Below are 26,816 nucleotides of genomic sequence, written 5' to 3'. Positions count from 1 at the left end.
TCCTCTGGATCTTGCCATTTCTCTTTCCGTCGTTCATGTCTCCGCTCAAGTGCTGCTTGTTCCAAAGGCCTTCTCTGTGTCCCAGCTTCCCTTGCCCCCCCAAGTCCTGTTGCCCCGCCGCGCCCCTGCTCAGCTTGCTTCTCCCCGCAGCGCCTACTGACTGGGAGTGACACGGAAGCGGGGCCCTGCTCGTCTGCGGCGGCAGGTGCAGCAGGTGCGGCAGGTGCGGCAGGCGCGTGGCGGGGGCTAATAGACACTCCTGGGTGAGCAAACGAGTGCGGCGTCGCCCGTTATGAACAGGGAAGTCGCCGTGCGTGTCGGAGCTGCGGTGTGTGGCTGGAGTGCGGCGCGGGGTCGGCTGAGCTCACGCTGTCAGCCCCTGGGGCCGTGTCTGCGGCAGCGGCGTTGACTTCCCGCTGCTCCTGTCGCAGGTCAAGCCTCTCGTGAGATGCAGGAGGAAGCTTTGGTGCAGTTCTGGGGTTTCCGGGTGCAGAGGGGGCTCCAGGTCTGAACAGGACGTCGTGGCTTGGCCTGTGCCGAGGGGCTTGGGGCAGTTGGGAAGAGCCTGGAGTTTTAGAGACCGTTCATATCGAAGGAATGGAAGTTGCCAGGCATCACAGCTGTGCTTAGGGTATGCGTGGGGGTGAAAGGGTGTTTTCTTAAAAAGAAAACAGGATGAGTCCTGGCTTCCACAGGAAAGGGACATCCCTCTTCCTTCTGGTATGTGTTCGCTGCTCCTGTGACCACGGAGTCGTGCCCGGCTTGATGATCGAAATCACTTGGGAGTCGTCTTAAGCTTCATCGGCTCTTCTGTCACTGACCTCGAATGACGTGACACCAAGAACGCCGCAACGGGTGCTCTGTGGACTTCGTCTCTTGACATCGGACTGGAATATTCATAAATAAGTTTGCCCTGACCCAGTCCTCCAGTGGCCAGACTGCAAACACGGACAGTGGGAAACGGTCTGCCTCAGTGGAGGAGAGAACGGGGCAGGTCAAGGCCTCCTTCCGAATAGAGCAGCGTGGGTTTGGACAACAGCCGGCGGCCCAAGCCCTGGACACCATCCCGCCAAGAACAGGTTAAGATGTCGTGTTTCCATAGGAATTCTCAAGTCTTGCCCCCGTACAGGCTTGCAGGAAATTAAACCACAAGAAAGGCCAGGCTGAGTTTCTTAATCCACCCCGAACAATGAAATTCGAAATGTGGGTTTATGGTCAGAAAGTGACCGGGTAAAAATAGTGGCGCATGACTCGACAAGGGAGCCTCTTGGGCTCCTGGAGCCGCCGATGCGGGTGGCCTTGCCGGGAGAGCCGGGACAGGGCTCACTGCCTGCCTGCGTCCGGGAAGCCGGGGCCGCCCGGGGACCTCCTGCCCGCTTCCCCGCTTTCTCCATACTCCATTCCGGGGGAGCCCAGGCCGGGCTGCCGTCATCAGAGGGGCCCCTGAGCGGGGTTCGGGTACGCTCTCCGTCCTGGGACCGTCCGTGGCAGCCTTGTTACCTCAGCCTGGCTGAGCCTTTTGGCCGAATGCAGCCTTAGCCGCTCTTTCACTGCCCCCATAAGAGAGGCCCACGTGGGAGCCGCCCTGCTGGGAAGTGCAGTTGACCCACAGATCCGTGAGGGGTGAGCATACGCCGTGTGATGACGCTGACTCTGGGGGGGTCTGTCGTCGGCCGCAGATAACCCGGCACGAGTGTGGAGACTTCGAGGTAAACCTATTCAAAGGGAGCGCGTGGACACAGAGGGGCTCAGACCCGAGCACCCCTGAGGCCTGCCGTGCATCCCTGCTCTGTCGCCCATTAGCTTTGTGACCTCGGGCAAGTCCTCGGCTACTATAAACCTTCGATTTCCACGTTTGTTAAATGGAAACCTGGAGATTTAAAAGCATTGCAGCGGCACGTAGGAGGGGCTAAATCACCGTCATTTCCATATGCACTGTCTGTCGCCGTGGACAACGGCCATAATACCGGCGACAGCAGCGGCAGCGGCTGCAGCAGGAAACACATAAGGAAAACGCTCCTGGGTCTGCAACTTCTGAGGCTCGGCACGACGTCGTCCGTGTCTGACCCTTTTCCCCACTGTCACATACTTGGCACACCGAGGGGACTCTGGCTTACTTGGCCCGGCGTGGCTGAGGTCAACAGGGCAAGGCCTAGCTTCCGGGCCTTGTGTTCTTGTGAGCACGAGCTGCTGGGTCCTGAGTGAGGGAGAGGAGCCGCCTCCGCTCAGAGTCATGGGTGGCAGGGCGGGGAGTCTTGGAAGGCGTCTGTCCTAACCCTTCTGTCTTTACCATCCAGGGGAACTGGTGCCCAGATGGGGGGCGGCTTGCCCGAGGCTGGACTTAGGGGCAGAGTCAGACCCAGGAGCCCGGCCTCGGCCCCAGTGCCCTGTCTACTCACACTTGCCTTAAAGTTCCTCAAGCCCAGGCATTGCGTGTCTTACAAAATAGGGGAAAGCCGGGGTGCAGGGGGTGGGTGTGGGGGTGTTCCCTTCTGAAACTCTCCGTGATGCTCGTTTCTCTCTTCACTTACTTTTGTGGGATGCGCAGGGGCCCCCTAGCCTGGTGCTGCTGGAGGTTTTTCAGGAGGGCCGTTGTCTAGCACCCCCATGGCAGGTTGCACCAGAGCCCGCCTTCCAGCCAGGGAAGAAGTTGCTTGGCACGACCTGCCGTGAGTGGGGGGGCCAGAAAGTTCTTCCTTGCAGTAGAATGCCAGTTAATAAACACAGAGGGAGGGCAGCCCGGGTGGCTCCGCGGTTAGCGCCGCCTGCAGCCCGGGGTGTGATCCTGGAGACCAGGGATCGAGTCCCACGTCGGGCTCCCTGCATGGAGCCTGCTTCTCCCTCTGTCTGTGTCTCTGCCTCTCTCTCTCTCTCTCTGTGAATGAATAAATTAAAAATATATATATTAAAAAAATAAACACGGAGGGAATGAAGGCCTTGGAAAATCACCATTTGGCGATAACCGTTACAGTAATAATTTATTCGGATGAGAAGCGTTAAGGGGTGGGTGCTAAACCAGAGCAGGCAAGAATTTGTTCCGCAAGAAGGTATTTTTCCTGGTCTCGAAATGTTTCCCCACATTATGCCATTGTCACAGTTCCCAACGGTAACTTTACCGTGATCCGAGTTAGCATCATCCATAACGGGGTAGACTGACATGCTGTGCCCCCGGCTGTGATCCAGCAAGAAGAACACAGCATTGCTTCTGAGCTCTTCTTGGCAGAGATGCAAAACCTGAATCCCATCCCGAGAAAACATCAGACAGATGCCCGTCGAGGGGGATTTTACCAAATATTGGCCTCTGCTCCTCAAATGGCCACAGAAAATGAGGAAAGACGGCGGAAGAGACGTGACAACTGTACGTCATCCTGGACCAACCACAAATCTTCCTTTTGTTTTTGGACAATTGACAGATTTCGAGTGGGGCTTAAGTGGCAGCAATGTATAGTGTTGATTTTTCTGGTCCTGGGGGGTTGTACTGTCATCATGAGGGTGGCCTTGTTTCTTAGGAAATACACACGGAAATATTTTATTTTTTTTAATTTTTATTTATTTATGATAGTCACAGAGAGAGAGAGAGGCAGAGACACAGGCAGAGGGAGAAGCAGGCCCCATGCAGGGAGCCCGGTGTGGGATTCGATCCCGGGTCTCCAGGATCGCGCCCTGGGCCAAAGGCAGGCGCCAAACCGCTGCGCCACCAGGGATCCCACACGGAAATATTTTAGAGCCTGAATTCTTTTTGTGTTTCGCTTCCGTTTTTTTCGCCGTCATCTGCAGTTATGTCAGTTTGTCATTACGTTTCATGTCTTCGATTAAAACTTAGAACAAAAAAACTTAAATTTTACTTAATTAAAAAATACGGACTAATTAAATGAAATTAAAATTTAATTAAAGCAGGGAAATGGATTAATTAGTGCTTAGGTGCAGTCCGGTAGATAGAATCTTTTCCATCATAAGGTCTGGGATGGGAACAAGCTAGAAGGAGGGTTTCTTGACATGCTCCTGAAAACACGAAAACCGTAGAAAACTGTATTTTTTTTTTCTCTCCTGCTGCAAAAGGTAAGGGAACGGGTAGTTCTTCACATAATAAGTCTCAGAAAGGTGTTTCTGGCTCTCTGTGGGGTCTGGCCATCTCTGGCCCGGTTCACCTTCCTAGTGACCGTGTCTGGATTCTAAGAGACACACATTGGGGCAGAGGGTGGAGAGCCAGGCTGGAAGTGAAGTGTGAGGCCAGATGGAGGGCAGGGGTTCTTCGGGGTGGGCCAGTAGGGAACAGGTGAGGGCCGAGCAGACGGGTGCTGGCGGGAGCACACCTGCGGCTCCGCTGCAGCACGGGGACTTGGTGAACGGGGGAGGGTGTGTGGATGTGGGTCAGGCGCCGTGCACGGGGTCCTGTGTGACCTGGGCTAAGCTTCATCCTTTGGGCCTCGGTCTCCTCGTGGGTCCAGTGGGGACAGTTGCTGGTGCCAGCCTGGGAGTGCTGCTGGCCGCTGCTCTCTGTCCATTCTCTCCTTTCTCATTTATAAAGCAAATCCCATTCATTTGGGAGCAGCACTGCGCCCGGTAGAAGGATTAATTTCGTAGCTTCCCTTGCAGCTAGGTGTGGCCATGTGACTAAATCCGGAACCTCCAGGACGGGTGTTTCAAGCATCTGCCTTAGTGCAGGGGGCAGGGGGAGGGGACCTTTTCCCTTCTTTCCCCTTGTTGCCTGGAATGCAGCCAAATTGAGCGGATCCCAGTAGCCGTCCTGCGCCATGCAGTGACCTTGAGAATGGAAACCAGATCTAGGAGAAGAGAGTGGAGGCGCAGAGGGCGTCGGGACCTTGATAGCTGTACCGAGCAGCCTTGCCATCCCTGGACGGCTTAGCTTTGCCCTTATGTGTTATTCAAGCCAGTTGCTTTCCATCTTCCCTTAGAGCAGCTGGACCCAACCCACACGAATGCACCTGCCCCCAGGGTCGTTGCAAGGTTTCAGCGAGGTAAAAGCATAAGAAAGTTCTGTGAGTGGGAAATGCACTGTGAACATTGCCACGTGCTGTCAGTCCTCTGGTTGCCGTCGTCATTTGAGCAAAGCACAGGGGGCAGGGCGGCAGCAGACGGGCCCCGACAGGCTGGCAGGGCCGGGCACGAGTGCTTGCCAGCAGGGCACGGGGGTGGGGGTGGCAGGCGGCGGAATAGAACCTTCGTCAGTTTTCCTCATTGTACTTGGATCCACAGATACGGCCTGGGCTCAAATGCCGGGAAAGAGGGAGAGGGTGGTTGGGGGAGGTTAAGGCGAGGGCAGGGGAGATTAGAAACCGGAGCCCGGGGCCCCCGCAGCTCCAATAAAGAACCTCAGAGCGAGCAACTTGGAAAGTTGATCTGCTGACCGTTTGGGCGGACCAGCGGTAACCGTATCGCTGCTTTCAGAAGACACCTGTGAATTCTGCGCCGGGAGGACGGCTCTCCAGCTGCCATCCCGCGGGCCTGTGAAGGACGCTCGCTCGCTGGTGGAGAGCAGAGACCAGGCCCGAGTCAGAATGTGGTCGTGCCCCAGTAGGAAGCAGGGCTTAAGCTTTTGCAGATCAAAGTAAAGTCTCTAGCAGCACCCCCCCCCCCACCCGCCCGGGAGCCACGCTGCAGAGAGGCCAGCGGGGGCGCGGGCATCTCTGCCATGGAAATGAGAGAAGGGGGGGGCGGTTCTGACTTCCAGACCTAAAACCCAGTTTCCTCTGCAGATTGAGACTCATAAAGAAGTACATGAGCTATAATTTCATGCTGGCAAGAGAGATGAGAGGAAAATGGAGACCCGGTGCTGCGTGTGTTGTTGTACATTATATACGTCCCTAAAGTTCTTCAGCCAAGTTGGAAATAAATTGTGTCCTATCCCGAAAGATATGATTTATATAACCAGTCACCGAAGGCAGGAGGGCGAAGGAAGAAACGCATGTTTACGCTGCTGCAGAAGCCAAAAAACAAACAAACAAAACAAAAAAACCCACAAAAACCTGTCGTTTCATAATAATTTGTTTTGCCTTGTCCACAAAACGGGAGCCGATGGTCATAAAGAATGTGAGGGCCAGGCCATAGCTCACACTCCGTTTTCTATGCTTAATTTTGAGAGGGGGCGAGGAAGGCTGGAGAAAGAATCTGTTGTCCGGCTAATACGTAAAGCTGACCGTGGTCATTAATTTCGAAGCCTGGGCCCCCAAACCTTTCGCCAGGGCTGCTAACAGGTCCTATGAATCATTCTCAGGGACCCCGGGTCCGCCCTCAGAGGCGGGGTGGGCTGCTGATGTGCACAGCCGCAGCCGGGGGAGAGCCAGCGGAGCCCGCCTGCCGCGTCCGGCCGTGCGGTGGCCAGGGGGCCAGGGTGGCGTGAGCGGGGAAGGGGCTCGTGGGCCATGTCAGCAGGTGTAAAGCGCCCGTCCTGGGCCTGGCCCACAAACCCCCGTGTCTGCTCCCCGGGAGGCACTGGAGCAGGCGGGGGGAGCCCCAGGAGTCTGTCCCAGGCCTGGGCCCCGGGGTCCACCGTGACCCTTGGTGGCAGCCGTCCCCCGGGGTAGCCAGCTGTCCTGCAGCTGGGCCTGTGCGGGCGCCGTCGGGGCACCGCTGAGGTCTGCGTGGTGGTGGCAGGGCTTCCATCGCACGCCTAGACCCCGGGCAGCAGGAGCCCGGCCGCTGCGGCTGGGCCTGCCCCTCGGGCCCGTCCTGCACGGGGTCCGTTCCCCGTTGCCCTGGGCTCCGCAAGCCGGGGCGGCCCGGACTGCAAGTACGAGGCCGCGGAGGGCGAGAAGGCAGCAGTGCCGTCCCCGGGCGGCCGGGGAGACGTGGAGCTTCCTTCCCAGGCGGCTGCCCGGCCCCAGCACCCTGACACCCCCTGGACCTCGGGCTGTCACGGCGTCCCCTTCTCCCCCACCCTCCCGCGGTCACCGACAGCTGGGCCTGCTGTCCTGAGGGGCCGTAAACGTCCGTCCCCGGGCAGCTGACGCTCATGCGAGACGGGAGGGGAAAGAAGGCGCCCGCGTGAGCCCGTGTGCCGGCCCGGGCTCCTGTGCGTGCCCGTCCTTTCCTCGTCTGTCCGGTGTGGAAGGCGCGTCCGCGAGGAATAGTCTCCGGGGACGGGAGAAGGGCGGGGCGAGGAAGGGAAGCTGCTCCCCGCTTCTGTTTGTTCTTGGCTGTCACCAGCTACTCCCTCTGGGCTGTAACTCCATCCGTGGTGTGTGGTCAGATGACCCGCCTTGTGACTGTGCCTGGGAGGCTGGCGAGGAGCCGTCGCGGGCCCTTCCCCGGGGAGTGCTGACCTGCCAAGTCCCAGCCGCCCTGAGGCTGCGCGCGTTGCCTGTTGCGATGCGCCGGGGCGAGGCGTGGGCTGTGTGGCCCGGTGCTTCGAACCCTCCCGAACCCCGGGGACTCCTCGCGCCCTTGGAGGCTCGTCTTTCCTTTCGCCACTTGTTAGAAACTGGAGCCCGGGAGGGTGAGCTGAGCGGGCTGGCGCCTCGCAAGGCCGTACCCACCACCGTCTTTGGCTCTGCCCTCTGGGGTTGACGTTCGGCAGGAACCGCGTCTCCCACCAAGAAGCCCGCCGAGGTCCTCAGCGTCCTTCCCCACGTGGGGTCGGCCCACATCAGTGACTCCCGTCCTACGGTCGCACGTTTACCGGTCCTGGGGTCGAGGGGTCTGTCCCGGGACGCAGCAGGTCTTCCGTTTCAGCCTGCCGAGGTCTTGCCAGACCGCCGTGCCACGCGGGAAGCAGCGTTTGAGGCTCTGAGGGCTGCCCCACGAGGTGACGCTGCCAGGAGCTCCCCTGCCTGTGTCCACCAAGGGGCCGGGCCGGCGGCGGCCACACTCCTCCCGGGACGATGGCCAGCGCGAAGGTGTTCCCCAGATGCCTCCACGCCCTAACGCACGCCCGGCTTCCGGCCACCCTCGCCGTGCGGTCGGTAGGCTCGAGGGCCCGGTTGACAGGCCCGTCACCAGCCGATGGACGTAGCGGCACCCACGTCCTTAGGTCCACCTAGAACAGGAGGGGGCCGAGCGGCGGGGCGGGGAAGGGGCACCCAGTCTCACTCCTGGTGCCGCGCTTGTTGCCGCAGGCACCGGGCCGCTGGCTCCTGCCTCCCTTGGGACGTCGTACGGCTCAGCGTGCGTTGTCAGGGAAGTGGGAAGAGTCCTTGGTCCTGTTCATTTCCTAGCATCCCTGCCTGATGCTAATGCGAGGATGCGGACGGCCGTTTCCCAAAAGCCGCCCAAGGACGTGGTCGCAGAGGCCTCTTTCTTCTTGAGCTACTCCCGCTCGTCTTCAGGTTCGCGTTTTCACGGTGTGAGATGCGGATCCCCCATGAGCCACGGGCGAGCCTTGTGCACAGCCCTTTGGGCCACAGCGTTTCCTGCTCTTGAGTTCATGGCCCCCGGTGGGCGTGGGTAGCGGAAGAGGGGCACCGACTGACCTGAGAGCATCGGCCGGCCGGTCGGGACACCCGAGTTCTGGGACCAGCTTTGCCACTTAGCTCAACACTGTGACCCTGGCAAGTCCCACGGCTTCTTTGGACCTCAGTTTCCCCGTCTGTGTAATGGGTAGGTCAGCTCTTCCTTCAGATCTGTTATCCGAGATTATTCTGTCCTCTTTGTCTTTTTTTTTTTTTTTTTTTTTTAATATTACCATTTTCTCTTGGGATCCTGACACGGCAGACGTTCACACAGCCTGGATGCCGGCCGCTGCTTTGAGTTTTGTAGACGTCTGCTCCTTTTTCTGAGACGTTCTTCCCCATGCTTTAGAGATTTCATCTCCTCTTCGCTTTGGAGTCATCTGTTCTTTCCATCTCCGTGGTCCTAAGGGCTGTCGTTACAGCTGCCTCCGACCAGCCCCCTCCTGGGCCCTCCCTGTGCTTTTCCTACCATGCACCAACCTTGTCTCCTCCTCAGGGGAGCCGCCCCCGCCCCTGCCCCGTAGTCCACGGAGAGCCAGGGGCCGGAGGAACAGGGCCCTTTACGCGAATCTCGCCCTACGCCGTTCCAGCCTTCCTCGTAGGCATGTCCCTCTCTCCCGCGGCGACCGTCACAGCCTGGCATCTTCACAGTCACAGAGCAGAGTAAGCGTCTGGACAGAGGCCCGTGCAGCGCCGCAGGTCGGGCTCTCAGAGCAGAAGCCAGTGTCCCCGGGCCCGGCCCTCCCTCCGCCGTGAAGACGTCCGTTCGAGGGCAGCCGCTGTCTTTCTCCTTCCAGTTCACCTCATTCCGTGGAGTCCGTCTTGGAGCAGCAGCGACTCGTAGCAGAAGCAGCTACTTTATAAGTGGGGAGTTGTGAAACGGTAAAAGGCTCCGGATTCCCGGGCGTGTCCAGCTTTGCTCCCGGCCAGTCCCCAAGGGGCAGGGCGGTGCTCAGACTGACCGATGGGCTTCTTAAGGCGAGGCCAGGGCGAGGCCAGGGCTCTGCGCAGAGGAAGGGACTGGCCTCTGCAGGAGCCGTGCCTGAGCTCTGCCCTCCTGTGCGTCCCCGTCCTCGAGGAGTGCTCCTGTGGCGGGGGGCACGCGGGCCACGGGGCAGGGCCCGTCCAGGCCTTCGGGCTGCTCCTTGTACAGCAGGTCGGACTCCTGTGACCTCAGAGCCCGGGGAGTGCGCGTGGCACACGGCAGGCTCTCAAGGGAGGCTGACGACGGGCCTCCCCATCACCCGGAGTCTCTATGCGTCCCCGGAACTACGTGTGGGGACGGCCTTAAGTCTCACACTGTGGCCAGCTCGTCGCTCTGCCGTGTGTCAAGGTCCTGGGCACTGCTGTGCGGGCCTGCGCGGGCGGCAGGGGAGCCGGACCCGCGTCCCTGGGGAGCCGGACCTGCGTCCCTGGAGCTTCTCTCTGCTCGGAGCAGATGCCAGGCCTCCAGACACGACGTGCTGGGCTTTCAGGCGAAGCTGACCCAGGTTCAGGTCCCAGCCCCAGCCGATTTATCGCAGGGCCTCGGACTATTGTTTTTGACTCTTCTAAGCCTGTTTCTTCATCTGGACGTCAGAACAACTCCGCATCTTCAGGTGGTTAATGAGAACTGAGCTGGTGCCTGTGCGTGCCGGGCACTCCCACTCACAGAGGGTGCTTCCCTGCGGCTGTCGTTGCTGCCATCGACAGTGTCCCCCCAGGGCCAGGACGACAACCTACCCCTCCTCCCATAGCCCCGTCGGTCCCTCTTCGAGGCCTCCCCTCTCTTGGCCTTTGTCCCCTCCGCCCCCTTCACCGACAGAACCTGCGATGATGGGGTTCCTCACCCCGGGACGACGGGATGGCAGTGCCCCCGGCCCTGTCTCATTGGAGCTCTGCTCCACCCTGCACCAGAGCAGCCGGGAGGAAAACGGTGACTGCAGGCGGCGCGTGTGCCACGGGGCCTCCCCACCGTGACCTCTCGAGCGCTAGGACTCTCGTTCCCACGTCGTCTCCTGGGACACGGTGTGGGTGGTCCTCGCAGGGTCGCCTCTGAGAGCAGCGGGGGCCCGAGGCCCTGCCCTGTAAGCTGCCCCCGTCCTGCACTGCTGGTGCAGGGCAGCTTTCCGGGGGACAGCCGAGCCACTGCAGGGGCCCCGAGGCCTCACCTCCCTGGCTCCTCGGTGCAGTGCTGGGTGCTGTGCTTGGTGGGGGAGAGCAGCGGCTTTGCTGGACGGGGTGTGGGTGCAGGCAGGCGGCAGGGTCCACGCGGTGGGCGGCCCACCTCCTGCAGCCCCTTCCCGCGGGGCCCGGGAAGCCTGCGTCTGGCACCCCCACCCTTTCCCCTGGCCTGGGTGCTGCGTTCTCGCCAAGCGTCACTGATTATTTTCAAAACACTCAGGTCAGACGTCAGCTGTGCCACAAAGGAAAAGAGAACAAGAACAGATGAATCAGTGTTTCTGGAATCGTAAGCTGTGATTTCTTCCTAAGCTCATTGAGAGGGGGCCTATTGAATTCCACACACATTCCTGCGCGTTGACCGACTGCCAAGCCTGCGTATGAGTGGGTGGAGGCCGAGGTGCCACAGACACGGTCCCCGTCCTCACAGGGCCTCCGTGGGCAGCTGTCCTCTCAGGACACGGGCGGAGCCTCACGTCGGGGGCCGGTGGTGGTCTCTGGCCTCATCTGTCTGTCCCTGCCCATATGTCTTCCTCCTCCAGGAAACCTCCCCTGACTACCTCCAGCGTCAGTGATGCCCCTGCTCTCCAAACCCTGGATTCCCGCGGGGCCCTGCAGCCTGAATACGGGACGCTGCCCGCCTGTCCTGTCATCTGCCTGACGTGGGGCCCCGGAGGCCCATCGTATCACCCCCCACTTTGACAAATGAGGCAGCTACGGTTTAGAGGAGCCGTTCTCCCAGGGTCACAGAGCTCAGCAGCAGCAGAGCTGGACCTTGCACCCGCGTGTCCCGATCCCCACCTTGGGCCCCCTCCTTGGTCTCCGGCATCATTTGACCCTGAGCACCCCCTCCCTGGAGCCTCCAGAGCCCCCGATCCCCACCTTGGGCCCCCTCCTTGGTCTCCGGCATCATTTGACCCTGAGCGCCCCCTCCCTGGAGCCCCCGGAGCCCCTCCCTTTTCACGTCCGCACTAGGGCCTGTCTCCTTGCGTCCAGGCAGCCGCGTGTCTTTGCTGGTGGGGGACGCCCCGGGCAGCTGGGCCCCAGCACTGCCACTCCAGAGCGGAGTCAGGCTTGCGGGGGACGGACAGAGCCAGTGCCTCCCCCTCCCTCCTCACCCTGAGTCTGCAGGCGACAGGGGCAAACGGGTGATGCTGAGGCTCCGTCTGTCTGATTAGAGCCACGCCGTCTCTCCGTCGTGGGATGGGGACCTAGCCGTGTCTGGGGCCTTTCAGCTGCCCTGGTGGCATCCAGGCTACACGCACACGTAGGCTGGAGAAAGTCTGAGTGGGGGGTTGCCGGCCCTCTGTCCTATGGGGTCGCCTGTGCCCCAAGGAGGAGCCCCGTGTGCCTTGGGCTTTCCGTGGGGCGGCCCTGGAGCGTATCGTGCGGACAGCGGGCCTGACGCGGAGCATGGGGCCACCGGGTCAGGAACCCAAGGCCTGTCTGCCGGTGGAAGGAAAGGTGGGCAGTTGTTTACGGACACTTGGAGCGGGGTGGGTCGCTGGCGGATGACGGGCCTTGGTGTCCAGCGACGACTGTGCATCGCGCGGTGACGGCGGGAGCGATCCCGTACCTGTCTCTGCAGCCTTCCCTCATTTTCTGCCCGTGGTGGAGCCTCCCAGGATATGTGTCTGGCTCTCATTTTCTTTATCTTTCCTCCAGAGATCCTGCGGATAATTCAGCTGGACCTAGACCTGAAGTACAAGACCAACATCCGGGAATTGTTTGAGGAGTTTGACAGTTTCCTGCCGGGCGCCGTCATCGGCATAGCGAGAGAGATGCAGCCGGTGTACAGGTACGTGGCCGCCGTGAGGGCCCGGCCGCACCCCCTCGCCTCCCGTGTCCTGCTGCCCACGGCAAAGCGGGATTTATTGGTAGGCGGAGTTCGCTTAAACCTGTGGGCGAGCGGACGCACCTGTACTTGCTGCAGACAGTGGTGCGGGCAGGTGGTCCCCGCAGCCGTGAGGCCGCCTCGTCCTCTTGGGGGAATTTGTAAGACTTTTCCTGTAGAAAGCCGGGCTGTTTTGGTTGTTGACTCTGGTTAAGCTCAGTTTTGAGATCTCGGGTTTTCCCTGGTAAGGGCCGTGTCAGGCTGGAGCTCTGACTTGCCGGGCTGACGAGGAGCCAGGTGTCCTGCCTCAGTCACCGGTCACCCCCCCGCCCCCCGCCCCGTGCGAGCAGAGCGGGTTCTGTCTCAGAAGGAGGGAAAGCCGCGCAGCTCTTCGATGCCTGGTCGCAGAGGAGAACGCATCATGCATGACGCAGCGCTTCGTGGCCTGACGTGCGCGCCCGAGAAACCCCGGCGCCTGAGAGCCGGGAGACGTGGTCGGGGGTATCCGCTGCAGCGTCGTGCGCCGTAGGCAACAACTGAGAATGACTTGAATGTCCGTAGCTAAGAGGACGGGCCCATAAAATACGTTTGTCCAGCTGGGTGCCGTACAAATGCAAAAACGAGCCAGGGGCAGCCTCACGCCCTGCCAGACACAGCTAAACGTGGCCCTTAGGTGCACCCCACGTGGCAGCGATGGGCCCCTGGGCCGGCACGGCGCTCCCTCTGCGGGGTGAGGGCAGGGAGGGGGCAGGCCTCGGGTACACACTGCCTCTGGGGCGCCTCAGTGTCGTTAGTTCTCCACCTGGGGGCCGTGCACACGGTTGCACACACTCTCCTGCGTGCACTGCAGGTCTTACAGCTGAAACAAGGGAAAGGAAAAGCAGAAGTCCCTACAAGCCTTTGCTAAAAACTAGACCCGTGGTTCTGGGTCCAGAGAGCTCCACGTCCCCGAGGATCCTCCTCCGGTGGAGCCAGAGCCCACGCAGCAGCAGCAGCAGCGCGCTGCCCTCTTTGTTCTCAGAGCAGAGCCTCCTGCCAGCTCCCTGCAGACGTTCCTGGAGCCGGGCCGTCTTTGGAGACGAGTGACCCAGGAGCCTGCACTTCCCCTAAGAGAGCGGGGAGTGACAGCTCGCTTGCTTGTGACTATTTGCAAGACGCAGATCACATAACAGGAAATTCCTGCAAGGCCTCTGAGTGGCCTGATAACTCCGGGCCTTGTGGGCTGTTCAGCCTTACATCACACTCCCCAGGCTGCCGCCCCTACACAGCGGAGCCTCGCACTCTGCCGGGAACAGGAGGGGAGGCCTCAGGCACACATTTGCCACTTGAGCTCATAGCGGCCTCCGGGCCTCATTCCCTCACCTTGATACAAGGTGGATCTTACGTTCGGGGTTCTTGGCTTCACACCTGGAGGGCGATGGAGGGAGCACCGAGCTGAGAGCCCAGAGCCCTACGGGCCGGCCCTGCGCTCTGCGCTTGGGGCCTGGGCTCCTCCCACGTGAGGATGGGAGCAGGTGTGCCGCAAGCCCTCCGTCCACCTGCTCTGGCACCGTGACGCCGCCCTCCTGACCCGCCGTCTCCTCGTTGTCTGTCCTGTGTCCTGAGGCTGCGTGTCTGCTGGTGGACCCCTCGCCGCTCCCTAAGGGCCAGGGTCCCCGGGATACTCACACCATGGTTAAATGCAGGCAGAGCAGTGGCGCCTTCAAGCCCTGGCTTGGAACCTTCCCATCTAATATAAGTGGAGAAGACATGATCCCATTTAAATAGAGTTGGCCAGAATTCATGTTTTTGTAGATCTAGGATTTTACAGTGAAACTTAAATCAGCTTAATTGTCTGGACTTCTCAAAAGAAATCTCAGAAAGATTTTTAGATCCAAAATGAAATTGAATTTTTCTTGCCTTCAGTCTTTAATTATCATGACGTCCAGTGAGAAAACTGAGGCCCCTGCAGCTGCTGGAGGAGTCTGGCCTGTTTGTGGGGCTCATGCGCTCAGGATCACCAGAAACAAACACCCCTTTACGCACTCCCCCCTCCCTCCCCCGCTGAAGTGCTTATAAAGCCTTTAATAGCTAAGTCTGCAAACGACCGCGCCGCACAGACGTGCGCCCTACTGGCTCGGCGCAGCTGCCTCTGAGCCTTTGCCATCTTGGGCTGGGGCTGGGAAGGGTTTGGTGCCGGTGGGTCAGACGGGGAGTGGACTGTGGGTTTTTGTGGAATTTTTGCTGTTTTCCGCTAGAAAACTGGAGACTCCAGTGGCCCCAAAGAAAAAGTGTTGGTTGTGTGTGTCTTTGGAGCCTGTGGCCGGGTACAGGTGCTTGTGGGGAAGGGGTGGGAGGAGACCCAGGGTGTGGACGGGTAGCAAGGAGACGGAGCCGGGCCCTTCTCTGGAGCGGCCGCCGCGGCCCCACGCCTCTGACCTGGCCATCACCGCCGGAGGGGCGTCCCGGCCCGCGTCTGCCCACTGCCCACCCCCTGCGGTCCTTGAGGAACCGGGAACCAGTGGGAGTTCCCGCAACCACGTGGTCTCCCTAAGTGGCCGAGTGGGAGGTGGGCAGGGTCTTTATCATAAGCAACATCTGCTAGCCTCTATGAAAAGAAAGGAAAATCCGGAAACAAAACAACAGCACAGGAGCAAAAACTTGACTGACGCACCGAGTGCATCTTGCTCTGGAAGTTCACTGAGCAGAAATAAATCTTGCATCTCCTCGACTGTGTTATGTTTATAGGCCCTTGCCTGACAGTTACTGTACTTCAAAAGGACGCACGTTAAGTCATTTTTATGGTTGTTTCCCCTCCATTGTGTGCCACCAAGAACGTTAGCAGCTTGGAGGGGGGTGGAGGAAAAAGTAGTTCTCATTATTCATTTGACAAATAGCTTTCTTTGCCTTTTTCTTTTTTAATCCCCTTCCCCCCCCCCACTTCCACACCCACGTGTATACTAAACTCACCGTGCGGGGCAGCACGGGTGGCTCAGTGGTTAGCACTGCCTTCAGCTCAGGGCGTGACCCTGGGGTCCTGGGATCAAGTCCCACGTCGGGCTCCCTGCATGGAGCCTGCTTCTCCCTCTGCCTGTGTCCCTGCCTCTCTCTCTCTCTCCCCGTCTCCGTCTCTAATAAATGAATAAAATCTTTAAAAATAAATAAATAAACTCACTGTGCTTCCTGGGAAGTGACGGACTGTGGGATGCTGAACTAGTGGTAGAGGCACCTTTTACTCGAGGGTCCCTGTTAGTATTCTTTTTTTTTTTTTCCTTTTTTTCTTAATTTTATGTATTTGATAAAGCGAGAGATTGAGCACACAAGCAGGGGGAGCAGGAGAGGGAGAAGCAGGTTTGGAACCTGGTTTGCCAAAGACGGACACTTAACCAACTGAGCCAGCCAGGTGCACCCCCCCCCGCCCCCCGTTAGGATTCTGTTGAGTCAAACATCCCGTGACCTTTCTTGTCTGCAGATTGGGAGCCGCGGTCATTTCGGGTGGAACGGCCCTGTCTTGGCCCTTTCTCTGCCTCTTTGTTGGAGAACTAGACCGCCGGACAGGTAACTCCTCGTAGGTGACGTGTTCACTCTGGGATACACGGCCGAAGGGGAGAAGGGCCCGATGCTTTCTCTGCAAACGGGCAGCTGTATTTTACACACACGTCAGTCCAGGATACCGTTTTGAATCTGCTTCCTTATGAACGTAGGACCGTAGGACCCTCCTTATGCAGAGCCTGCGACACTATAAATACGTATCCGCAGGCAGAGCAGATGCCGAAGATGCAGATTCCTTCTTGATGCCGAAGAAATCCCATTTGGGCCATTCTCAGAAGCTGTGGATTTGTGAGGCTTTTTGCAAGTCACTTGATTCCCTGGCCTCGGTTTTGTTTTATTTTTTAACGTGTAAGTGGGGATGACTACACCTGAAGCATAGAATTACTGGGGAACGTACGTGAAGCAACGTGCAGGAAAGCTGCGGTCGTGGGAGACACTCAGTAGAGGGCACTTGCTCACTTTCCTCCCATAATCCTCCCAGCTCTTGTTTGTTTTCTTTTCGAGATGGTTCGTTCTACTGGATACTTCTGCTCTACCCCAGGAAACCATACGGGGTTGTCAGTTAAGGCACACGACATTCACTTAGGTTGGATTTCAGAAAAACAACAAATAATTGCCTTGTGTACGTATACTCCAAATACTGCAGGGGACATGCTTCTACAGAGCAGTTATTTGCTGTTTATATGGAATTTAAATCCACGGACACCCTGTTTTTTGTTGGTTTGCATGTTTTGCTAAACCTGGTAGCTCTACCCCTACCCAAGAGTTAAAACCTCTGTTTAGTAGAAGGGAGTGATCCGGCTTCTCTACAAATCCCCAAGTGGGCAGGAGCACAGCCTTATGGAAGCAGGAGCTTGTAAGGAAAGCGGGGTGCAGGGTGCGGGGGGCGGGTAGGCGGCCGCTCTCAACGTTTCCGCGAGGCACCAGGTCTGAGGGTCACCGCTCTGCAGCAGCTAGAGGCCGGCTTGTGATCTGGGTCCGCGGGGAGGGCGCTGGAGCTGGGAGGCCCGGCTTTGGGCCGTGGGGTTCCTGCTGAGCCTGGACCGAGAGTGAGCGTGAGGGTGAGCGTGAGCTTGAGCGAGCCTGGAGCTGGGACCACGGCCTCTCCTCCCCGTCGTGGAGCTGGCCACCGAGGAGCTGCTGAATGGGAGCCTTGTTGGCGGGGCCGCCGGCTTCCGGCTCCTTCTCCGTTGGCTCCGCGGGCCCGCTGTGTGCTGTTTGAGCCCGAACCCACCATGAGGTGGAAGCAGCAGGCTAGTCCTGTCAGCTGCTGATAACACACCTCTAGGCAGGAATTTGCTTTTGCGTCCGGTATTGTGATAACGTCTGCTCTTCCAGCTCTTTAGGCCACGCAGTTTTTATCGATAGCATCTGTGCCCGCCTGGCCCCTCTCCGGGTGGCTGGAATGCCCAGTCTTTCCGCAGGTGTAGCCTTGACCCATCGAGGGCCTCTGGGAGCGAGTGAGGACTTAGCACAGGGCTGGGAGACGGCCGTGCGGGACGGCCCCACCTGTGCCACTCGGTACTCACGGTGGGGTTGGCTGGAGCGTGGAACCGCCGTGTGCGGGGTGCCTGGTGGAGACTGGCGCTCCCGACTGGTCGTGGCCATTTGTCTCCTCCCGGCTCAGCCCCTTAGTTAGGGCTGTGACCCAAGGGAAGTCCCTTAACTCCTGGGGTGGTTCCCTCGTGTGTAAAATAGGAGCGACTGACGGCGGAATTAGTGCCACTATTTCGGCGTCTTGGCCCTTGAACCCCCTGCCTGTGTGTAGGACCTCCCTGCCATATAAACCTCCTGCCCTTTTTGGAGGACAAGAGGGCCGATCCTTTACTTCCTGCCCTGGTGGCTGGGGTGGCGGCTGGGGTGGCGATGCTGGATGCTGTGCACCGTCCTTCCCTCTCTCCCTCCCTCCCCTGAGATCAGCACCGTGAATTTAGTGTCTATGCAGGGAGGTTTTATGCTCTCGCCGTATACCCGAAGCTGCGTGGGCTACTTGCAAGACAGCGTTACAAGGAGGAATCAGCCGTCCACAATAAAGGAGGGAACTCTCAGTCTGGTCCGTGGGAAACCAGGAGCTCGGAGAGGGGGAGCTGCGCAGGTGGAAGACGGCAGCGTGGGGGTAGCCAGCAGGGAGGAAGGAAGGGGGCCGACGCCCCCTCCTGCTTCCCACAGTGTCAACCAGGGTGTCTCAGTGCCCTGCAGAGGCCCAGCTGCTGTCCACACCCCAGTGCCCCCCAGGGCTCCAGCCCTGCTCACCCATCACCAACGAGCTTTCTGCTCCACCAAGACGTTCACTTCATTGTTTTAACCCTGCTGTCCTTTGCCCTGCTGCACTGCTTGAATTAAAAAAGAAAAAAAAATTCAGGGCAGCCCCGGTGGCCCAGCAGTTTGGCGCCGCCTTCAGCCCAGGGCGTGATCCTGGAGACCTGGGATCGAGTCCCACATCAGGCTCCCTGCATGGAGCCTGCTTCTCCCTCTGCCTGTGTCTCTGCCTCTGCCTCTCTCTCTCTCTCTCTCTGTGTTGCTCATGAATAAATAAATAAAATATTTAAAAAATTCATTATATAAAAGTAGTGTATTTTCATTAAAAAATCAAGAAGTATATGAGGACTCTTATTTTCCCAGAAATTTTCCGCCAATTTACCAACACGTATGTGCGCGTATACGTGGATTCATACTTTATACCCTTGTGCATGTTTTTTTTGGTTCACTTACCAGTGTATCTTGGCCACCCTTATACCCAACTCAGTATTTCTGGGAAAACTTCAAACATATGCAGAAGGAGACAGACTCCCGCAGTTCGCTGGGTGCGTGAGTGTTGCAGTGTTCATGGAGCTTAGGCATCCCCAGCCCGTGGCCAGGCCGGTTCCATCCCTACTCCTCACCTCTCCTCTTCCTCCCTCCTCTGGATCTCTGTTGTCTTGAAGCACGTCGCAGCCCGTACATACCACTGCACCTGTAAATGTCAGCTCTCATCTATTATTTGTTTTTTTTTGTTTTTTTTTTTTTAAAGCATCCTATTAGCTGTCGCCTGGTCTGGAGCTGAGGAGGGTTGTGTGAATTCATCGTGTCATTCTGTCCTCAAGTCCCTGGGTCTGAAATCCTCACTGGGCACGAAGTTCTGCTTCATAGGAGATGCCCTGCCGCCACCACCCCTTCCGATCGTAGCTTCTCTTTCCATCTGACACCCGAAAAGGAATTGCTTGGCGCTTGTGCTCGTGGTTTTTTTGTTTTATTTTTTGTTTTCTTTTTAATTAATCAAAATTGAGCCTGTCAGTTTCTATTAGAGTTCAATCTGAGTGACGGAAAAAAGGCTGCTGCCTTTTACATAGTGGCTGAGAAAGAGGCTGAGAGTTTCCTCAAGTCCCCGGGCCCCTGCAGGCCTCACCCGTGTGGTCCAGAGGCGGTGATGGGGGCCCCCCAGGAATTATAGGAGGGGAGGGAGAGTCCTGCCCTGCAGTCGACATAAAAATACCTACTATGAGGTGATCATTTTTTACTCCCACCACTGGGAAAATGTGTTTTAAAAGGGAAAAGAGGGAATGCCTGGGTGGCTCAGTGGTTGAGCGTCTGCCTTCAGCTCAGGGCGTGATCCCTGGGTCCTGGGATTGAGTCCTGCATCGGGCTCCCTGCATGGAGCCTGCTTCTCTCCCTCTTTCTCTCTCTCTCTCTCTCTTATAAATACATAAAATATAAAAAATTAAAGAAAAATAAAGACCCAACAGGGGCAGCCCAGGTGGCTCAGTGGTTTAGCACCGCCTTCAGCCCAGGGTGTTGACCCCAGGTCGCACGATCGAGTCCCGTGTCGGGCTCCCTGCGTGGAGTCAGCTCCTCCCTCTGCCTGTGTCTCTGCCTCTCTCTGTGTCTCTCATGAATAAATAAATAAAATCTACAAAAAATAAATAAATAAAAGGGAAAAGATGTCTACAGAAGCGCAGAATGGAGCTGTGTTCCTGGGAATGTTAACCGTGGCCCGTCTGCCGCTGTGCGCCTGGAGCTGTGGGCATCCAGCGCCCGCCGAGGGCCACGGGCTGCGGGCAGGCTGCTGGGGGCGGGCTGTGCTGGCCCCAGGGGGTAGAGGGTCCTGACGGGCACAGGAGGGCTTCCCTTCCCGGCAGGCACAGCTCAGGTCGGTGTGTTTCCTCCTGCGTGTTAGCCGTGCTGGGGCACCGCTGAGCCCATGGAGACCCGTCGCCTGGTACCCGAGCAGATGTCTCGTGGAGGAGGGAGAATGGACGGGGGGGGGGGGGGCACACTGCCCGTTCTCCTCAGGGTGCAGGCCAAGGCCCAGGCATCTAGTAGATGCCTGCTGAGTCCACGAAGGAGCACTGGTTGATTCGGAGAGAGCTGCTTCCCCGAGCTGTGCCCGCTGCCAGGGGAGGCTCTGCAGCCCCACCGCCGCCCTTCCTACACACAGTGCTTCCCTGTGCTTCCTTTTAAAGACAGTCCAGGGGACACAGGGTTATTCTCGAGTTTTGCTGGGCTCATCCCGTGGGTGAACTTGGAGGAATTCCGAGGGAGGAGACACGGTCCCTGCTTTCAAAGCGATCACAGCATGCAGGCAGTCGGGCCGCTGAAGCTCAGTGGCGACTGAGTGGCGAGTCGGTGCTGTTACGCTCGGGTTCCCTCCGCCGGGCCCGGAGATGCCTGCCGCAGAGCCGCGCCCCCGACTGTGGGGCACACGCCGTCCCTGGCTGGCTGTTCCGCTTTCCGAATCCCTGTCCACCTTCTGAAAGGATTTGTGGAAGGGAAGTGGGATTGCTGGGTGAGCACAGCCTGCAGGAGGCTCCCAGGGTGGACCCGGCTCTGCGCGCAAGAAAACGCTCATGCAGTCGGCTTTTGCCGAGGGTCCGGCTAAGCAGTAGAGGGAAACTGAACCCTGCCCGTCGGAAGTTTGTGGCCCCGTTGGTGGGACGCTCCACCGGGAGATGAGCCCGGGCAGGTGCTCCCCACTGAGGCCCCCCAAAGGGTCTTACTAGAATTTGTTTCTTTTGCCAAATAAACGTCTCATTTGCAATCTAGGCAGCAAAAAAGACTCCTCTGTAAGCCTCTTCCTGGGGGGGAGGAGGGGATCACCGTGACTCCAGGGCCCCTCGGGTACGCATTGCAGCCGCCCTTCGGCCGTAGGGGAAATGGGTACGCGGCCTCCGGGTCCGCTGCAGAACTAGCCGTTGCAGAAATACCAAGTTTTAAAACTGGAGCTGAGTTTGAAATGAACACTTGGCCTCCTAGGCCTGAACTGGGTAACTCAGCCCAACAGCAAGGAGCTGCCCGTAGGAACACTGCTCCAGGGACCCAGCCTTCCCAGGTGTGTCTGTCCTCAAGAATTTTCTATCATTATTTGTAAAAGAGGAAGCTTTTTAGGAACCAGAATTGCTTTCTGTGTATCGTTTGGCCCTAACGTTTGATATGTCGTTGCTGCTGGAGGTTGCCGGTCCCGACAGACTTCTAGAAATGTGAGGTCGGGGAGATGCTCCCGGGGCCTCCCTCCGGTCTGTGTGGCGTGAGGCACCCGTGCATTTGGCTGCTTCTCTGGTTCCACTGGGTTCCTGTTGGGAAACACTGCCACCCTCCATAAAATGAAGCCTGGGATCTGCACAGACCCTAAGCAAGGGGAGCTCTTTCCCTGACTCAGACCGTTTGATATGGTTTGACCCAAGAATCGTGACTTTGGAACCGTTTAAAGAGGGCGATGTAATCGTAGCATTCTACTCGTCTGGGCAGCAAACAAGACGTTCACGTTCTCCACGTGAGGGTTGTTCATTGGTGATGAGCTTTGAGAGAGTCTGGGAAGTAGTGTCTAAGCAAGGTAGGGACATAATGTCGGCTCATTTTTTAGAAGGAAGAACTAGAGCGGGGGGAAGAGCATCTCCAATTTTTTCTGCCTGTTCCTTCCTGCCGAGACGTCATCGGGGTTTGGAAAGACTATGGTGTGGTTTTGGTCATTCAGGTCACCGCTCTCCTCACACCTCACCTTCCTTCAGCTGCTCTCAAAGTCAAAGGCATCCTACAGATGAGCTAGTGAGTAGAGACCGTCTTTGGGGCCTCTGAGCCCCCAGGAGACTGAGATGTCCAGCCAAAACCTGGGAGGGGTTTGTGGACCAGATGCAGCATCCGGACTGCATGTGATGGGCTGCACATGGAGGTGCCCACCAGTCCCCTGCCCAGACCAGACCGGACCAGACCGGACCAGACGGGCCCCAGTCTCCGGTCCATTTGCCATATCACATTCAAAAGCATGTGAAAGTGAGTAGTCGTTTTGTATAAAATTGTTACATGAGGGGCACCTGGTGGCTCAGCGGTTAGCGCCTGCCTTCAGCCCAGGGCGTGACCCCGGGGTCCCGGGATGGAGTCCCGCATCGGGCTCCCTGCATGGAGCCTGCTTCTCCCTCTGCCTACGTCTCTGGATCTCTCTCTGTGTCTGTCATGAATAAATAAATTAAAAAAAAAAATTTTTTTTTTTAAATTGTAACATGAGAGGGTATTGGGTAGGCTCTCAAAAGGGGATCATCCAGTTAGCGTAGCACATTGTACCGAGCACGAGAAGAGGCCATCTGTGATTCAGAAACTCAGGATACAGGCCACAGCAGTTTAATTTCAGGTAAATGCCTCCAAGAAGTAATACAAGTTTTTGAAGATTCAGAAACAGATTGTGAAAGACAAGGAAGGATAGAATTGAGTGAAACCCCATCTGTGTCTTGGGTCTTGACTGATGTTTCTGATGTTCTTGTTTGTTTTGCATGAATATGGGCCCAGTGCTGCCAAACCTTTGTGTTTTTTTTTTTTTTCCCAAGAGAAGCCAGAAATCTGTGTTGTTAATGTAAAAGCTTCTGATCATTAAATATTGACCAAATATTACCAAAATAGGTAAACCAACAGTCTGCTAGCCGAGTGACACGGTGGTGCACCAGATTCAGCCCAAGAACTGCCACGTTGAGGCTTTGGGTTTAACATTCACTGAGGCAAAAATTGACCAAAGGCTTGTACCATTTGGCCTGGACCTTCCGAAGACTTTGGTTGTCTGGTCCTTGGATGCTGACGGCCACAGGTTTGGGTGTTTATTTTTTTAATTTTATTTATTTATGATAGTCACACAGTGAGAGAGAGAGAGAGAGAGAGGAAGAGACACAGGCCGAGAGAGAAGCAGGCTCCATGCAGGGAGCCCGACGCAAAACTCGATCCCGGGACCCGGGGTCACGCCCTGGGCTGAAGGTGGCGCTAAACTGCTGAGCCCCCCGGGCTGCCCCAAGTAGTTGAATTTTATTGGTAATTTAAAATTCTATCAAATGGGGGCGCCCCGATGGCTCAGTTGGATAACTGTCTGCCTTTGGCTCTGATCATGATCTCGAGGTCCTGGGATCGAGCCCCATGTCCAGCTCCCTGCTCAGCAGAGAGTCTGCTTCTCCCTCTGTCCCTCCTCTGCCCTTCTCCGCCGTTCATGCTCTCTCACATGCTCTCTCTCAAATAATTAAAATCTTAAAAAAATTTTTTTTCCATCAAATGTCTTTCTAACCAGCCTCAAACTTACCTAATAGTAAAGTATCAAGGCCAAGCATAATTCTTGTCCAGAAATATAACTTTGGAAGAAAATAAAAAGATCCCCAGACTTAACCAGTTATCAGAACTGGCAACTACTTTAAGTGTCCTGTGTCTTCAAACATCTTTAGGGCAGCCCGGGTGGCTCCGCGGCTTAGCATCACCTTCAGCCTGGGGTGTGATCCTGGGGTCCCGGGATCGAGCCCCGCGTCGGGCTCCCTGCACAGAGCCCGCTTCTCCCTCTGCCTGGGTCTCTGCCTCTCTCTCTGTGTCTCTGTGTCTCTCATGAATAAATAAATTTTTTTAAAAAATTAAAAAAAAATAAAAATCTTAAAAAAAGAAAAGATTCCGTTTTCTAGATCTGCCTGACTATAGTAAGTAAAGACAAACATCATGAGAAATGGTTCTGGGGGGAAGTACAGCATAGGTGGGGCGACCGTTTAATTTCACCAATAAATCATTGTTTAAGCTACAACCCTTCAGGTGTGGACCTGGGACACTAGTAGGGGTTCCACTGGGACAAGTGTCAAGCGCACTCTCCTGGACCACCCGGAGACGCGTCTTCACACTGAGCTCCGGGGACAGAGCAGGAGAGCAGGGAGAGACGGAGGGAGGAGACCCGGGGGGGGGGGGGGTGCAGGGCAAGGCGGCCACGAAGGCCGAGGTACCAGGGTCCGAGATGCGGCTGAGCTGGGCAGCGGGTCAGGACCTGCCATGTGCTGGAGCCCGGGAGGGGATGTCGGGTCATTCCGGGGCTGCCGTTTGCCCTTTGCCTGGACTCCCAGGGGGAAGAGGAGAAGCACCCGGTGTCTCTGAGTGCACCTCCCACGCCTGCCCCCACCTCTCCCGTGGTCCAGGTGAGCCCACGAGCTGTCCCTTGGCCCAGCGTTGAATGGAAGCTCAGGCTTCTCTGCGGGGTGGTACTAACACCACGGAGAGACTAATTTGCTGCTTTCGAGGGCTCACCACTGGGATTGGGCCATACTTGCAAGCAGAAGGAGTCAGGGGAGACCAGTGGAGGCGAGGCAGCTGCCTCTCAGGAGTGCAAATGCTTGGTTTTCACCATTGATTTTTGCCGGGTCCCAGAAACGCCCGAGCGCCCCCCTCACTGCGTATTAACCGCACGTCAGCGCTTCGGCAGAGCTGCTCCCCGTCAGCCCGTGCCCGGAAAGGCGACCCTGCGCTTTGGTGCGTGCCCAGAGCCAGCAGATGGCCCGTGCAGGGCAGCCGGGCCTCCGCAGGCCGAGGTGCAGGGCTCAGAAAATGCCCTCCGTGCCTGCCAGATGGGCTCGTGGGTACGTCTGGAGCAGGATCTCCCGAACGTCCTGGGAGAGATCAGCAGGGGCCGCAGGTGACAGCACAACCCACCTCTGGGAGGGGGAGGGAAACTGAGGCCCACACTGCGGATTTGCCCCTGCGGCCCGGCCTTGGCATTAAAAGATAGAGAAGGCCGTAGGCAGTTGATGTGAGCTCGGGATGCTTTTGGGGAGTGGCCCTCGCCCCTCATCTTTGGGCATCTGGGCTTGCGCAGCCCGGCTCGGTGGCCAACGGCTCAGCTGTGAAGAATGCTGGGGGGTCCCCGTTAGTGGTCTCCGTGCCTTCCCTCAGGGGTATACGGCCTGGAGGGCTGACCCTGCCTGCAGCACAGGGCCGGGCACCCTCTGAGGCGTCTGTGGCCACCGGAACGCGCAGGCGCCTCCGGACCTTGCCTCCTCCTGGCCTTCATTCTGACACCGGGGCCCTGGCCCCCTCGCACCGCTCCTGCCTCTCGGAGGCTCCGCAGCCCGGCTGTCCACCTGGCTTTCAGTTTCGTCTCAGGACGGGCGGTCTCCTGGATGGCTCCCAGCGGTGTGCTCCGCATCACTCCGCAGCCAAGGGACGGCTGCCCCGTCCCTGCCCCCAGATTCGCTGATGCGACTTCCCGCCCCCAGACTCTTGTGAGCGCCCACGCTCGGCCACTGGCGTCGTGCTAATTAATTAATTAATTCTAAAGCCCACTCGCCACGTGGGCCCCGCTCAGGGCTCTCTGCAGCCTCCCGCCTGCGCCCCCACCTCCACCTTCTCCCGCTGGCTCCCCTGCACCCTTTGTCTCCACCGTACGGGCCGTCCAGGCGTCTCCCGGGTGGGCCTCGGGCATGCTCTCCCCGGGCCTCGGCGGCTCTCCCCCCACCCTGCCCTCTCTTCGCCGTCCTCCTCCCGCAAGGCGCAGTGAGAAGCCGCCATCTCGGGAGAGCTCCCCAGGGCCTCGGTGGTCCTAGCCGTGCCCCCCACTCCTCAGCGCTGACTGCTCTGAGGCCACTCAGGTCATGACCCGGGGCACAGGTGCTTCCTGCGTGTGCACGTCTCCCCTGCCGGGGCTCATTGCTCTTTCAGGACGGCGCTAAGCATCGTCTCCCCCCTCCCAGCCTCACAAGGCCGGCCTGGGGGCCGCGCACTGCAGCCCTCCCTCCAGCCGTCATCCCGCTCTGGGTCGCTAAGAACGTGCTGGGATTTTGAAGGCTGGGCTACTTTTAAATAACGGCACCAAGTATCGGGAGGAAGCAGGGGGAGCTGCCCGTAGCCTTCGGGGTGAAGCCAGATCGCGCGTTTTTCTGGGGACGTGCATGCTCCTGTTGCACCGCGGGGTGCGCAAGAAGGTGGGGAACTTGTGCGCCTCCGGGTCCCACCACTTCCCAGCCAGGTGACCTTGCGTGACGTATTTAAAGCTCCGGTTTGCTCATCTGGGGGTGGCGGCGGCGGGTGCAGCTTTAGAAGCCAGAGGATGTGTCCTGACTCGGGAAGGGAGCGTGCCGGGCAGGAAGAAGGCCACCCCTGCCCTACGTGCTCATAGCCGGGAAGCCGTCCCGGGCCCTTAGCTCCTCACGGTTTATGGGCCGGTGTGTGCCCTTGGCCGTGACGGAAAACGTGACTTTGCTTCTCTGTTCCGCGGTGCAGAAGATCAGTGTGGGAGCGCGATGGCCGCGGGGCAGCAGGTGGCCGGACGGGAGCCAGCGGCGAGTACACCTGGGCGTCGTGGCTTGCGCACCGAGAAGTGGTCACGGCGGTACGGCGTCAACGATTTCCGAAGCAGCGCTACTAGAGGCCTCGGGCTTCTCCTTGTAACGTGGCCGTCCCCATGCGTCCTCCCCGGCGTGCCCCACCGGTGTCACACCCCGCTTGCTGTCTGTCTCCCCACGCTCTCTCGTCACTTGGGGCCCCTTCTGCGCCCCGGCTTCTCCAGGCCGCCCGGTGGGAGCCCTTTGTCTGCCTCACGCGGGCACCGTGGGACGGAGCAGCTATGGAAGGCCGCACGTGACTTGGCCAAATTGAAGACGGGCCACCTCCTTCTAGACGCTTGCTCCCTAGCGCCC

General features: G+C 58.3%; 1 protein-coding gene across 8 annotated transcripts in view; it reads left to right on the top strand.

Annotated features, from left to right (window-relative positions):
• Positions 1-26,816, top strand: part of XXYLT1 (xyloside xylosyltransferase 1) — a 233,364-nt gene that overhangs the window by 64,313 nt on the left and 142,235 nt on the right. For 6 of the 8 annotated variants that reach the window (XM_077884070.1, XM_077884071.1, XM_077884069.1 and 3 more), the window contains one exon: positions 12,234-12,366. In XM_077884070.1, the coding sequence (XP_077740196.1) occupies positions 12,234-12,366 (133 nt within the window). Of the gene's footprint in view, positions 1-12,233; positions 12,367-15,853; positions 15,940-18,943; positions 19,159-26,816 lie in introns of those variants that run through there. The other 2 variants (XM_077884072.1, XM_077884073.1) reach the window with 2 other exon arrangements.

The sequence above is a fragment of the Canis aureus genome, chromosome 35 (genome assembly GCF_053574225.1).
Source record: "Canis aureus isolate CA01 chromosome 35, VMU_Caureus_v.1.0, whole genome shotgun sequence".
In the NCBI taxonomy this organism is placed as follows: domain Eukaryota; kingdom Metazoa; phylum Chordata; class Mammalia; order Carnivora; family Canidae; genus Canis; species Canis aureus.
Note: the sequence above shows the minus strand (reverse complement) of the source record. Positions and strands in the feature narration are given on the sequence as shown.